The 14,625-nt window shown below is 43.2% G+C and overlaps 1 protein-coding gene across 5 annotated transcripts in view; it reads right to left on the bottom strand.

The window, feature by feature from the left end:
* Positions 1-670: 670 nt before the first annotated feature.
* GTF3C2 (general transcription factor IIIC subunit 2) overlaps positions 671-14,625 on the bottom strand; it is a 357,778-nt gene continuing 343,823 nt past the window's right edge. For 3 of the 5 annotated variants that reach the window (XM_033936535.1, XM_033936537.1, XM_033936536.1), the window contains exon 20: positions 671-4,082. In XM_033936535.1, the coding sequence (XP_033792426.1) occupies positions 3,867-4,082 (216 nt within the window). In that variant the 3' untranslated portion in view covers positions 671-3,866. Of the gene's footprint in view, positions 4,083-11,989; positions 12,366-14,625 lie in introns of those variants that run through there. The other 2 variants (XM_033936539.1, XM_033936538.1) reach the window with 2 other exon arrangements.

The following is a 14,625-nucleotide window of genomic DNA, read 5'->3' on the forward strand; positions in this document are numbered from 1 at the left end:
GTTTTAAAGCATTTAAATTTTGAGAGCTTTTTAGTTTTCAACATGTGCACCATTTTACCCGACGTTTCAGTCAAATGTTTTCGATCTGTGACAATCTCACACATTTTGAGTTTCAGCATTGTTTGTTCTGGCATTTTATGGTTATCCCAACAATGGACCTCTGAAGAAGGCATCCAGCTCATCTACTCTACTTTTGCTGGCAAGTTTGTTTGTTTCTTCTCCTTTTATAGTGGACACCTTTATGTCCATTCACATGGCAGAAGTGGGCATTCCTAAATGTAGGGTGTTAATGCTGATTTACACAAATAACTGCCATTATAAAGTAGGCTTAGAGTATTAGCTTGATGGGGCAGGGAAATAACTACATTACCTGAATTTAAATTGCTTTGAGCTAAATGTAAATAAACACAAATAGCTATAGATCAGGGGTTCTGAACCCAGTCTGCAAGATACACCTAGCTAGTCAGTTTTTTTTTCAAGATACTCACAATGAATATGCAAGAGAAAAATTTGCATATAATGGAGTTAGGGCAAGCAAATCTCTCACATGCATATTCATTGTGGGTATCCTGAAAATCTGGCTGGCTAGGAGCATCCCAAGGTTTGGGTTGAGAACCCCTGTTGTAAATATAGAGCATTATGAGAAACAACAAACGGGGGAGTTGGTCCATTTTCCTGACTTCAGCTCTAGTTCTTTTGGTTTTCAAAACAGCCAAAATGTTCAAATTACTCAAATATTAACATGGCAATCTGATCTTATAGAAATAAAAATAACATTTGAAAGCATTTCTATATTTTTATTAAACAAAGAAATAACAATATTTCCAATTACGCTCAATATGAGCAAGTTACGTGCTTTTCTCACACTGAGGACATAGAATTATTCTACCAAAGTAGTAAAATGTGCAGCAAACTTCAGGCCCACTCCCTCATTTTCTGATACTTTCCAAGAAAAGGATACAAAAATTGGGTTGGATTTGGATATCTAAGTCATTTACATGCCCAGACTGCTGTTTTCTTTGCACGAAGTGCCTTGTCACTGCTACAGGTCAGCCCTGAGATGACTATTCGGTTAGCAAAAGGACCCTACACCAAAAGTGTACAGTATAATTTTCAATTGCCAATCTACATCCAGTGCAGACAAATGCATGTGAATATGCATATATACAGGTATATCTAGAGTAGGCCATGTGCAACCCTGGGCAATGATTTTACAAAGACAGATTTATCATGAGTCATGAATGGGATGAGAAAAGCAAATGCACCTGACCTAAAATCACTGCACAAAAGAACTTCAGTCTAGCTTTGGAAGTCACCAGATAGACTACCAATAGGCATTTCTACAATTTTTACATCCCAAACCCATTTGTCACTATAAATAATAAAACTATACGACAAATAGTTGTTCATAATTAGTAGAACAAAACCAGAAATAAATAGAAAAATACTGAAGAATGTAATCACCTGCAGTTCCTAGTCTTATACAATTGCTCTAGAATTTGAGTGAGAGGTTTACTCTCTCTTCTTGATGACCGAGTCTCCCCAGTCGTTCAAGCAGTTTCAGGAAGAAGAGACAGACTAGAGTCTGAAGTAAACAATGAAGTGATCAGGCAGAGTACGGTACAAGGATTCAAACAGGGATTGGATGGATTCCTGAGGGATAAAGGGATCGTGGGATACTGAGGGAAAAGGAGATAGAGGGGTATAGATAGAGGATTACTGCGCAGGTCCTGGACCTGTTGGGCCGCCGCGTGAGCGGACTGCTGGGCACGATGGACCTCAGGTCTGACCCAGTGGAGGCATTGCTTATGTTCTTATGTTCTTAATATAAAACCCCAAAGAAAATGAGAGCAAAAATTTTACCAAGCAAATATCAGGAAATATTCCAGGTAAGTTAGGAAATTACAGAATTTATACAAGTTTTCCAATGGCCCTGGTGTTCATTCCCTCCTCCATTAAAAGAACCTTATTAAATTAAAATCTTACTTTTTTCCAACACAAAATGGCAATATAAAATTAGTATTTTGCCTATGTCAAACCCATGCGACAATACTGAACATATAAAACCAATACCCTCCAACAGGATTGGAAATGCTCCAGGTACCAAGTTGCTTAAGCACTTGGGGCCTGATGTCTTATGCTGCTCCAGGCTTGTTGAAATCCTGTGCTGGCCCAGGACTGGTTGTAAGAAACCAAACCCAGCAAGACATGGCACTGCTGTTGTTACTACCTTCTCAGGCCTCAGAAGACCCGCCTAAGCCCTGGCCTACTAAGAAACCCACCATTGCTAGCCAATGGCAAAGGCCCACTGCTGCTCCCAGAGGAAAGATGTAGTGAAACGCAGCTGAAAAAAGACGCAGGTGAGACTGGGCAAAAGAATGGATGTGGAACTGAAAAATTAAATGAAAAAAATAAAGCAAAATAAAAAAAAAAATCTATAAAATAAGTTAAAACTAAAACTAAATATTAAGGGATAAAAATGATGCTTGTGGCTGCTAAAAAGTTTTACTTGGCACCAATTGTGTGGAGGTGTACCAAAGTTTTACTTGGCACCCATTGTATGGAGGTGTACCAAAGTAACTAGAATCTCATTATGCTTCAGATAAAATTGTGGCATGAGAGAACCACATCCTCCATCTTGCCTAAATGCTCTTGTAAACAGGTTACAGGCCCATACAAATAAAATATATGCCCTGCTTTATAGTTAAAATCAGATAGGACTGTTCACAGATTGAAAACCAAAAGTGAAGGGCTCACCTAAATTGGTAAGTAAAGGACGAATAAAAACTCAAATAAAAATTAAATAGTGGGAATATCACTAATGAGCCTATCTCCACCTTTCAGTAATATACATGTAGCAGCCCGGAAAGTAGTTTAGGATTAATTGTTTCATATGACATTAGAAAAGTGATAAGTAGTATCTGGTAATTCATGTCCTTACTCTTAAAGTGAAAATGTAGGAAATATGTTGAGTTTCTACTCCACCATAATCTCAGCATCTGTTGGAGAAAACCCAGAGGGCACTTATTAAAATGCCCTTTGAAAATCTGGGGTCCACTGGTGAGATTATACATTTTTTGCTGACTCTGACCTTCCAGGTAAAGTCATTTTGAAATTGCCTTTGAGGGGGTAAATTTTAGCACTTACATGACAAATCCAACAATTAACCTGTTTTATGTGTAGCTCAAAGCCATTAAAGCAGTTCTTACAATGATCCCCCAGTAGTGCCCTGTATACATCTGCTCCAAAGAAGGTATAAATATGTGAGTGCATCTTATGTGTGTACAATTGTGCTTTCCAAAATCAGAATACATTGCAACCATGTCCAACCATATCCCCAGAAATGTGTACATGCAGATGGAAAGTAGGTGCGAGCTTTCAGTAGGCCAACTTTCTATTCATGTGTATCCCTACACATTTTATAGCAGCCATTTCCCACATGCAATCATTACGTACATGTGGAAAATGCTTTATTATCAACTGAATAAGTCAGGAATGAAGTAAAGAATGGTTAACATCCCAATCATATTCCTTAGACTCCTCCTCAAATTCTGAGCCCCTGTTCCAGCCACTGAACAGCAGGACTCTATTCAAAGACAGTCCAATCTCCCCTATTCCCTACTACAGAAGTCCTTGTTTTAGAGTCTCTCAGATCTCCCATGACTATTCTCTTGTGTAGAAGCCATTGCCATAGCTTCTGCCGTATGTCTACCCTGCGATGTGGCATGGCGAGTTGAGACCAGAGCAGGAATAAGAGAATAACGTGTAATGGTAAGGTACTACTTGCCACTACACAATGGCACAGTAACAATACAGCTGTCTTTTCCATCTGTACAATATTGGTTGGGATTCTTCCATTTGGCCCACTACTCCAGCTCCACGATGGTGTGGACAACAGCAGGGTTGTAGGTAGTCTCCTCCACCATTTCTTCATACATTGCATTGAACTGGGCCTGGCACTCCATTAACATTTTTTGACTGATGTGCGAACTTAGGCCTTTCAAACAGTGGACTCTGACGATACCAGCCTGTCCCCCTGAAATTATCCAGCAATATGAGTCCAAATTAGGACTGAATCGAACCTGAAAAAGAGGGAAGAAAAATCAACATAAATTTGAGGAACATTGCTGAGATCAAACTACAAAAGACAGTTTTTGTGGAGCTCTCTTAAACCAGGCAAATAATACTGACCTGTATAACTACCAGTTTCTCCAATTCACCAAGTACTTCTGCATCAGTGTAGAGTTCTCACTCCAACAGTATTAGGATACTCTACTTACACACTACAGAAATGATAAGCTATAGTACTTACAGATATCAGTGCAGAGCCTCTCACTCCAAGAATCCTTATCCCCTGTCCTTGATGACCTGTGAGGGAGCCTTCTTCTCCCTGCTTTGTTGTTTGTTTGTTTTTTAGCACCCAATGTGGCTTTGTCACGCAGGTGAATAAGAGCTCTGCCAAGCTGTCTGTGCTCCCTCAGACTATGAAGAACAGAAGAGCTCTCCATCAGTTTTGTGTTTCCTAATAAAGTTTTTCACTGGTTCAAAGTACTGCCAGTGTGTAGGTCTAGACAGATTGGAGAGTTCATATGCTAGCCGAGAGGCCTTTCCTTTAATGGTTAGATACTTTCTGAGATCGTGTGCTTATTTTACAGCAGATTGAAGGAGGAGGGGAAGGGATCTTAAAGCTTTTTTTATGCTTCCAAAAGCATGAGGAAAGACTAGAGAGGTTAGAGATCTTTAGCTTGGAAAAGAGACAGCTGATTGAAGTCTACAAAATCCTGAGTGGAGTAGAACAAGTACAAGTGGATCGATTTTTCACTCCGTCAAAAATTACAAAGACTAGAGAACACTCAATGAACCTACAGGGAAATACTTTTAAAACCAGTAAGAGGAAATATTTTTTCACTCAGAGAATAGTTAAGCTCTGGAACAGCCCAGCAGGAGTGAAGTAAGGATGAAGCCACCAGCGGCAATTCAGTTTGTCGGCGATGGCTTTGTCCACCTTTAGCACTCCCTTTATTCCATAGTCATCCAACGGTCCCACCGCTTCCTTCGCAGATCGTTTCCCCTTAATATATCAAAAGAACGGCTTGAAGTTTTTTGCCTCCTTAGCCATTTTTTCCTTGTAGTCTCTTTTGGCCCCTGCTTTGATGCTGTTAGTGCTTTTCCCAGTTTTCATCCATTTTCGACCTTTTCCATAAGAACATAAGAATTGCCGCTGCTAGGTCAAACCAGTGGTCCATCAGCGGCCCTCGGGTCAAAGACCTTGCTGCCCTTCTTGTCTCTGATCGCTTCGTCCGCCGCTACAGTGAGCCATGCAGGTTCCTTGTTCTTTTTCCTCTTGGATCCTTTGTCGATACTGTCAGCATAGCTATTGCTAGCAATCAGCATTTTCAGTTGGCATAACTAATGTCAGCAAAGGCCTATGGGAAATTATATCAATCTGACTCTGGAATGTTGATGCAGAATTCTGGGCTCCTGCACAGAATTCACATACATTAATCATCCAGCCAGACTGGATTGTTTATCAAGAAGATAGGCTGCTTGAATGGGACAAAGAAGCCAGAGACTAATCCCATCTACCATGCCTGCAAGTATCACACCCTCCTTATCAATTAAACTAACCATTGTTTCAAACAGTTTACAAATTCTAAACAGAAAGATAATGGGAAATACAGGAGTTTCTATATTCAGAATAAGATTCCAAGCTATAAAAGCCTCCTCTCTGCAGCACACATGAATCTATCTCTTTCTCTGTCTATCCTTCTCTTTATCTCTGGAACCCGAAGCTTAGACCATCACCCCCCTCTCTTGGTTCTGGTCTCTCTTGCTAGCTTGGGGCATCACCCTCCCCACCTCCCTTTCTCTCTCTTTCTTTGTGTGTTCTCTCTCATTCACAAGAACACAGAAGCAGTCTCTGTAATTGTAACTTTTATGAATCCTACTTTTCTGTAAGCCTATTTCTATAATATATTCTTTATGCAATCACCTCTGGCTGTGTTTCTTATTTGATTCTACTCCTGGTGAATCACAACCAGGACGAAAGAAGTCATTATGCCGCTATATCGCGCAATGGTGCGCCCGCACCTGGAGTACTGTGTGCAGTACTGGGCGCCATACCACAAAAAGGACATGGCGGTACTCGAGGGAGTGCAGAGGAGGGCGACTAAACTGATAAAAGGTATGGAAAATTTTTCATACACTGACAGGTTAAAAATGCTGGGTCTGTTCTCCCTAGAGAAGAGGAGACTTAGAGGGGACATGATAGAAACCTTCAAAATCCTAAAGGGCATAGAGAAAGTAAATAAGGACAGATTCTTCAAACTGTGGGGAGCCACAAACACTAGGGGTCACTCGAAGAAATTGAAAGGGGACAGGTTTAGAACAAATGCTAGGAAGTTCTTTTTTACCCAGAGGGTGGTGGACACATGGAACGCACTTCCAGAGGATGTGATAGGCCAGAACTCTGTACAAGGGTTCAAGGAGGGTTTGGATAGGTTCCTGGAGGATAAGGGGATAGAGGGGTACAGATAGAACTTGAGGTAGGTTGTAGAGGAGTTCAGAAACCACTTCATAGGTCGTGGACCTGATGGGCCGCCGCGGGTGCGGACCGCTGGGCGAGATGGACCTCTGGTCTGACCCAGTGGAGGCAACTTCTTATGTTCTTATGTTCTGTGAGGGAACTGAACCTGGGACCTGGCGTTTGTAAGGGCGCCTCTCACGTAACCCCCTACCACCTCACCTTGTGGGGGACCTGACCTTTAAACCTTAGAGATACGTGGTGTATATATATATTTTGCGCCTCGGTGACTGTGTCCTTGTTCTAGCGTTTTTACAGTGCTTATCCTCTTCTTAATCTTCTTCCCCACCATGAGTCTCATCCCTTCATAATTCCCTTTTTGGAAGCTCAGCGCCGTACCCGTCATTCTGGATTGATGTTTCGCCCCTGTGTCTAGGTCAAAGCGGATCATATTGTGATCACTGGTTCCCAGCGACCCCTCTACTTCTACACCTTGCGCCGGTCCTCATAGTCCATTTAGAATTAAGTCCAGAATTGCGTTTCCTCTCATATTTTCCTTGACAAGTTGTTCCAGGAAGCACTCGCCTACAGCATCCAGGAACTTGGTTTCCCTACAGCAGCCGGAGGTGCCTAGGTTCCAGTCTATCCCCAGATAACTGAAGTCACCCATGATAACTGTGTTGCCTCCTTTGCAGTTGCTTTTAATTCCGTCCGTCATTTCTCCAACAATTTCTTCAAACTGCCCTGGGAGACGCTAGTAGATGCTGATCTTCGTTTCTGTTCCAGAATTTTGACCCATAGAAACTCTAACTTATTCTTTGTGTTCATTCCGGTAGACTCAATTCCCTCTTTGACATATAGGGCCACTCTGTCTCTGCGCTTATAGCTTGTATCCCTGTAGCACAGTGTCTCAGACGTTTTCCTCATTCCACCATGTTTCTGTGATGCCGATGATGTTAAGGTTATCTTTTTGTGTCATAGCTTCTAATTCTCTTATTCTTTAGACTCCTTGCGTTCATGTACATACACTTGAGTTGGCGGCCTGTTACTTTCTTGCATTTCCTTCCCTCTTGTGTCCCTTTCGATCTGTCAGGATTCTGTTTTGCCTATGATACGGTGAGTCTTCCCCGCTGTCTTTCTGCACGGTATCCTCTCGGTATACCGGTTCCCGAACCATCGACTGTCGGCATTCCTCTTCTTAGTTTAAAAACTTCTCAATTTCTCTCTTGATGTTGCCTGCAAGTAGCCTCATTCCATCTCCGCTGAGGTGGAGTCCATCCTTCCTGAATAGCTTGCTCTTTCCCCAGAACACTATCTAGTTGTGCATGAAGTGGAATCCTTCTTCTGTAGGGTCATGAAATGGTTAACTGTTGTTTAAAATATTGCTCTGGCCTACATAGCTGAAAACAGTGTACAATCTACTGACCTCATCTGCCTAAAATGTATGTTCCTACCTTACCACATTGTAAGCTAAACAGATAAGAGTGAGCCATGATGTACCCTGCCCTTCTGTACATGTAACATTTAGGCCTGTAAGATTTAGATAAGCAGAGAAATGAGCTAGTTTCCTATAGGACTATAAGTTGTATCCCTGAACCTATCATAAGTGCTGGCTTAGGACCAATAATAATTGTAGAAAAGTTATAGAAGTAACAAATGAAAATTGTAGTTTTTGCATATATTAAGTTTGCATATGTTTAGTGAAAAGGGCATAAAAGTCCATACATTTCCTGATTCTAACACTCTAGTAGGCAGGCTGTTAACTGCACTAGAGTCCGGTATGCTGTAATAAACCTCTTGTACTTTCTTCACGCCTCTGACTTTGTGTGTCCAAGTGACTTTTCACTTCCGCATACCAGCGCCTCATCCACACGTTGACTGCTTGTAGCTCCATCTGCCTCTTCTCATCGGCCCTGGGTACCGGCAGGATCTCCGAGAATGCTACCTTCTGCGTTCTGGTCTTCAGCTTCCTTCCTAGCATCCGGAACTGGTCCTTCCCTGTTGTAGTTCCTGTTGCTCATGTTGTTTGTCCCCACATGGATCACCACCACCATGTCTTCCTCTTCCACGCTGTTGATGATCCTATCGATGCGGCTCACTATGTCTTCTATGTTGGCTCCCGATAGGAGGTCACCAGCTGATCCTGTCTTCCTCCCACTATGTGGCTGTCCACTTGTTTGATGATGGAGTCTCCCACGACGATTGCTGCTCTCTCTATCTTCTCTTGCTTCTCTAGCCGCAGGTCTATGTCCTCTGTGCACTTCCATCTTCTCGTAGCCTGGCGTTGGTTTGTACCAGACTCGTATTTTTGTGGGTTCCTTCCGCTGTTTCCAGATCTCGCTGCTGTGTCACCCATTTCTTCCTTGTGGTTGTCCTCCAGATGGTCCTCACTCTCTGTAGGTGTATCTCGGCAGTTCCACTGTTGCTGGTGATTTTCCATGGCCTCCCTGTATGCCTCCTCGATGAACTTCTGTAACTCCTGGAATTCTTCCTCGATGGTTTCCTCTGTCTCGACGTTCTCTGCATCCCTGTCCTCCTCCTCCACTGCTTGAAGTGCTTCCAGTTCCAGTATTCTGCCTTGTTCACCAGTTCCCCGCATCGAGTGCATACATAAGACCACCTCTCAGAGGGGAGGTAGTCATACATATGGTAGACGGTGCAGAAAACTGGGTAGCTCAACTTCCTGCTTCTGTCTGCTGCTTCCATTGCTACCTGCTTGCCGGTCTGCTGTGGCTGTCGTGGTTGTTCGCTGTGTCTGTCCTCTGTGACTGCTGCGGTTGTCCTCTGTCTGCTACGGTCGCCCTCTGCTCTCCTTGCTTGTTTGTGTGTCCTCTGTGTCTGCTGCGGTTGCCCTCTGCTCTCCTTTGCAGTGACTCATCCCTTCTTAAGGCCATTCGCAAAGGCGCTCTCACTAAGGTGAGCGCCTTTAACGCTCACCTTTGACGTGCGTCGAATGGCTTAGCACCGTTGGCCCCTCCCCTTTTAAGGGGGAGCTCCGGTGGATGACGTTGGGGTGGGCAGAGCTAATTCTTGTCGCTGCCCTTTGCCCTCTCCTGCCTTCTTTCCTATGTTGTTTCTCTCCTGCCTTCACTCCTCTGCAGTTTCTCTCCTCTGTCTCTCCTCCGCTGTTTCTCTCCTCTGTCTCCTCTCCTGACTTCGTTCGCTCTTCTCTGGACCCTTTCAAGTAGTACTATATCCTTTTTCATGTACGGCGACCAGTGTTGGACGCAGTATTCCAGGTGGGGGCGCACCATAGCCCAGTACAGCAGCATGATAACCTTCTCAGATCTGTTTGTGATCCCCTTCTTAATCATTCTTAGCATTCTGTTCGCCCTTTTCGCCGCCGCTGTGCTTGCATGGACGGCTTCATTGACTTGTCTTCATCTGCAAAACACAGTTTAATTTATAGTTTGCAAATAAATTTTTCAAAATTAATTATATCTTGAAACGCATCATGACATCTTGATGGTACAAATGAAAGGCCCTTTGATTAGCAATAGATTTCTTAGCAAAGCAACAGGAAGTGAGACTAAACAAAAAACTATATACAAATATGCAATCGGACGGTAACTGCAGAATCAGATTCTGCCAAGGCAGAACTACTAAATGAATACTTCTGCTCAGTCTTCACCTGTGAAGCGCCGGGAGCTGGTCCACAGCTTCAGACGGGAGACAGCCAGAAAGACCCGTTTCAAGATTTCGAGTTTACACCCAGTAGCGTCTACTACGAACTATCAAGACTCAAAATAAACAAAGCCATGGGACCGGACAACCTACACCCCATGGTGCTCAGAGAGTTGAGTGAAGTCCTGGCAGAACCATTATCTGTGCTTTTCAATCTTTCCCTACGCACAGGGAGAGTCCCCTTGGACTGGAAAACTGCCAACGTTATCCCACTCCACAAAAAGGGATGCAGGACAGAGACAGCAAACTACAGACCAGTGAGTCTCACGTCTATCGTGAGCAAGCTCATGGAAACACTGATCAAACGGAATCTTGACACAATCCTAGACGAGGAAAACCTATGTGATCTCCACCAACACGGATTCACCCAGGGCAGATCCTGCCAATCTAATCTAATTAGCTTTTTTGACTGGGTTACTAGACAACTGGATGACGGAGAGTCACTGGACGTAGTATATTTGGACTTCAGTAAAGCTTTTGATAGCGTCCCACACTGAAGGTTATTGAACAAGCTGAAATCGATAGGATTAGGGGATACTCTAACTACATGGGTTGGGGATTGGCTGAGCAGTAGACTTCAGAGGGTGGTGGTAAATGGTACCCAAAACAAAACTGCAGATCTGTACAGGACATAGGCAAAATTTATTGTGACAAGATAAATATATGTAAACCCTTTTACCAATCAAGGGACCCTCGATTGGTAAAAGGGTTTACATATATTTATCTTGTCACAATAAATTTTGCCTACGTCCTGTACAGCTCTGCAGTTTTGTTTTATTTGCTCTCGGTTGGTTTTTACTGCAGATTAGGTTGGGACCTCCCTTTTCTCTTTGTTTTGGTAAATGGTACCCCCCATCCAAAACGTCAGACGTGATCAGTGGAGTGCCACAGGGCTCGGTCTTGGGCCCGATTCTATTCAACTTATTCATAAGAGATATGACCCAAGGACTTAGAGGAAAGGTATCACTGTTTGCCGCCGCCGCCAAACTGTGCAACATAGTAGGTAAGAGCATTTTGCCTGATAATATGACGCAGGACCTACTGCTGCTGGAACGGTGGTCATCAACTTGGCAGCTAAGCTTCAATGCTAAAAAGTGTAAGGTAATGCACCTGGGTAAGAGAAACCCGCGCAGAACTTACGTACTAAATGGTGAGACCTTGGCCAGGACCACAATGGAACGTGATCTATGGATGATTAGTGATGACATGAAGGCTGCCAATCAAGTGGAAAAGGCTTCCTCCAGGGCAAGGCAAATGATGAGTTGTATCCATAGAGGTTATGTCAGTAGGAGACCTGAAGTCATGATGCCGCTATACAGGTCCATGGTGAGGCCTCATTTGGAGTATTGTGTTCAATTCTGGAGACCACACTACCGGAAGGATGTGCTGAGAATCGAGTCGGTTCAGCGATTGGCCACTAGGATGGTCTTGGGGCTCAAGGATCTCACGTATGAAGAAAGGCTGAATAAATTGCAGCTGTACTCACTTGAGGAACGAAGAGAGAGGGGAGACATGATTGAAACGTTTAAGTATATCACGGTCCGTATCGAGTCGGAAGATGATATCTTCTGTCTCATGGGACCTCGACCACCAGAGGGCATCCACTGAAAATCAGGGGAGGGAAGTTTCATAGCGACTCCAGAAGGTACTTCTTCACCGAAAGAGTGGTGGATCATTGGAACAAACTCCCACTGCAGGTGATTGAGGCCAGCAGCGTGTCAGATTTTAAGAGAAAATGGGATATTCACATGGGATCTCTAAGGGAGTAAAGTCGGGGGGGGGGGGGGGGCGGATATTTGGAATGGGCAGACTTGGTGGGCTATATAGCCTTTTTCTGCTGTCATTTTCTATGTTTCTATGTTTAAATATAAACAGCTAGGCTTAACGTGGTTATAAGTGCTCAGAACCAATCAGATGGTGAAAGAAGATCACAACGGGGTGAAACCCCCAAGGACAATGTCTTCAGTGTTCAATCATTGCACTTTAAACATTACATTGGTGAAAACTCCAACTACTTGAAAATGTTGAAAATATTGAATGATTCAAAAAACTATTGTGCACTCATCTTAAAGGTCTGATTCTTCCGGGTTCTGACGCGTTTCGCCAGACCAGGCTTCCTCAGAGAACCCACACGTAATTTCTTCCAAATTAATGTGATCTAAAAATAAAACAGTTAAACAAAGGTGAGCCAACCTGTAAAAATGATGTATTGAATAAAACACTCACAGCGGTCCTGAAGGTTACCTAATGTTCTTTCCTACTTGCTTAGTCTCACATTGCCTACTCCCCACCAGCGTCCATTTACCCCCAATGAGCCGGATATGATGTCAAATTCATTAGTGAAGGAACGCCCACCATTCCACCTCACGGTTTAACCCATGAGACGCTGCTGTTTGCCATCTGTAAATACAGGATTGTTCTTTCTTTCTTTCATAGCCAGGTTTTAAGATTACCTCCACGGACCATGACAGGAGCCTCTAATACTACAAACTGTAGATCATGCTCTGAGTGACCCGCATCCAGCCAGTGTTGGACTAAGGGAGTGGTAAATTCCTCTCATCGTATTTTACTCAAATGCTCCATAATCCTTACTTTGATAGCTTGTTTGGTATTACCTATATACAAAAGGTCACATGGACATTTGATAAGGTATACAACCCCTATAGTGTCACATGTGGTGTACTGACGTAATTGTTGAGAAATGTGCAATTGGGGATGAATCACAACATCAATTGTCATAACATTATCACATATCACACAGTGTCCACACCTATCATGGCCCCTGGGTGTATGAATTGCCGGACTACTATTTGACTGATAATAGGATGTAGTAAGTACCTCCTTCAAATTTTTAGAACGAGAAAATGCAAATCTGGGAGCTGATTGAAAAATCTCATGATGCTGTAAAACATGTCAGTTCTGTTTGATGATATGTTTGATTTTGAAAGCGTGACAAGTGTAAGGTAGCACACATACTGGAGATGAATCCATGAATCTGGAAGATGGTTGTAATAATAACTTTCTATGAGTGTATAATGTCCTTTTTTATGCTCTCTTAATAACCCCTTTAGGGTATCCCTTTTCCTCAAATCGCACACACATCTCTGCTGCTCGTAATTTAAAATCAGCTGTAGATGAGCATAGCCTTTTTAGGCATAAAAATTGTACAATAGAAATATTTTCACGTAGATGTTTTGGGTGAAAGCTGTCAAAATTCAATAAGTTGTTCCTATCAGCGGGCTTACGATAGAGGGTGGTGGCAAACCCATCCTCATGCTTGGTAACCAAAATATCCAAAAAAGAAATTGAATCAGTGCTTGTGGTAGCTGTAAAAAACAGGTTGGTATCACACTGGTAAAGCCACGTGATAAAATCACTAAAAACAGATTTAAGAACATAAGAATTTGCCTCCGCTGGGTCAGACCAAGGGTCCATCGAGCCCAGCGGTCTGCTCCCGTGGCGGCCCATCAGGTCGATGACCTGTAAGTGATCTTTTGTCTAACCCTTGGATTCCTACTTCCTTCTATCCTGAAAACCCTCTTCTTCCCTCTTATCTTTGCCCTTTTTGCTCCTGTGTCCTCCTTTATCTGTAGCCCTCAATCCCCTTATCTTTCAGGAATTTATCTAGTCCCTCTTTGAAACCCCTTAATGTAGTCTGTCCTATTACATCTTCTGGGAGCGCATTCCAGGTATCTACCACCCTCTGAGTAAAGAAGAATTTTCTGGCATTGGTTCTAAATCTGTCCCCTTTCAATTTCTCTGAGTGCCCTTTTGTTTTTGTAGTTCCTAGTACGCTGAAGAACCTGTCCCTCTTCACCCTCTCTATACCTTTCATAATCTTGTAAGTCGCTATCATGTCACCTCTGAGTCTCCGCTTCTCCAGGGTGAAGAGCCCCAGCCTCTCTAACCTCTCAGCGTATGAAAGGTTCTCCATACCCTTAATCATTCGTGTCGCTCTCCCCTCTGGACCCTCTCAAGTATCGTCATATCCTTCTTAAGGTATGGCGACCAATATTGGACACAGTACTCCAGTTGCGGGCGCACCATCGCCCAATACAGCAGTAGGATGACTTCCTTCGTTCTTGTTGCAATACCCTTCTTGATAATACCCAACATTCTGTTTGCTTTCTTCGAGGCTGCCGCGCATTGCGCCGTTGGTTTCATTGTTGTATCCACCAACACTCCCAAATCCTTTTCAAGGTTACTTTCCCCCAGTACCAGCCCCCCATTTTGTAGCTGAACATTGGGTTCTTTTTCCCTATATGCATGACCTTGCATTTCTCTATATTAAAGCTCATCTGCCATTTGTTCGCCCACTCCTCCAATGTTGTCAGGTCTCTTTGTGGTTCATCACATTCCCCTATAGTTTTAACCCTGCTACAGAGTTTAGTGTCATCTGCGAATTTTATAACTTCACA

Source organism: Geotrypetes seraphini, chromosome 3 (genome assembly GCF_902459505.1).
Source record: "Geotrypetes seraphini chromosome 3, aGeoSer1.1, whole genome shotgun sequence".
Taxonomy (NCBI): domain Eukaryota; kingdom Metazoa; phylum Chordata; class Amphibia; order Gymnophiona; family Dermophiidae; genus Geotrypetes; species Geotrypetes seraphini.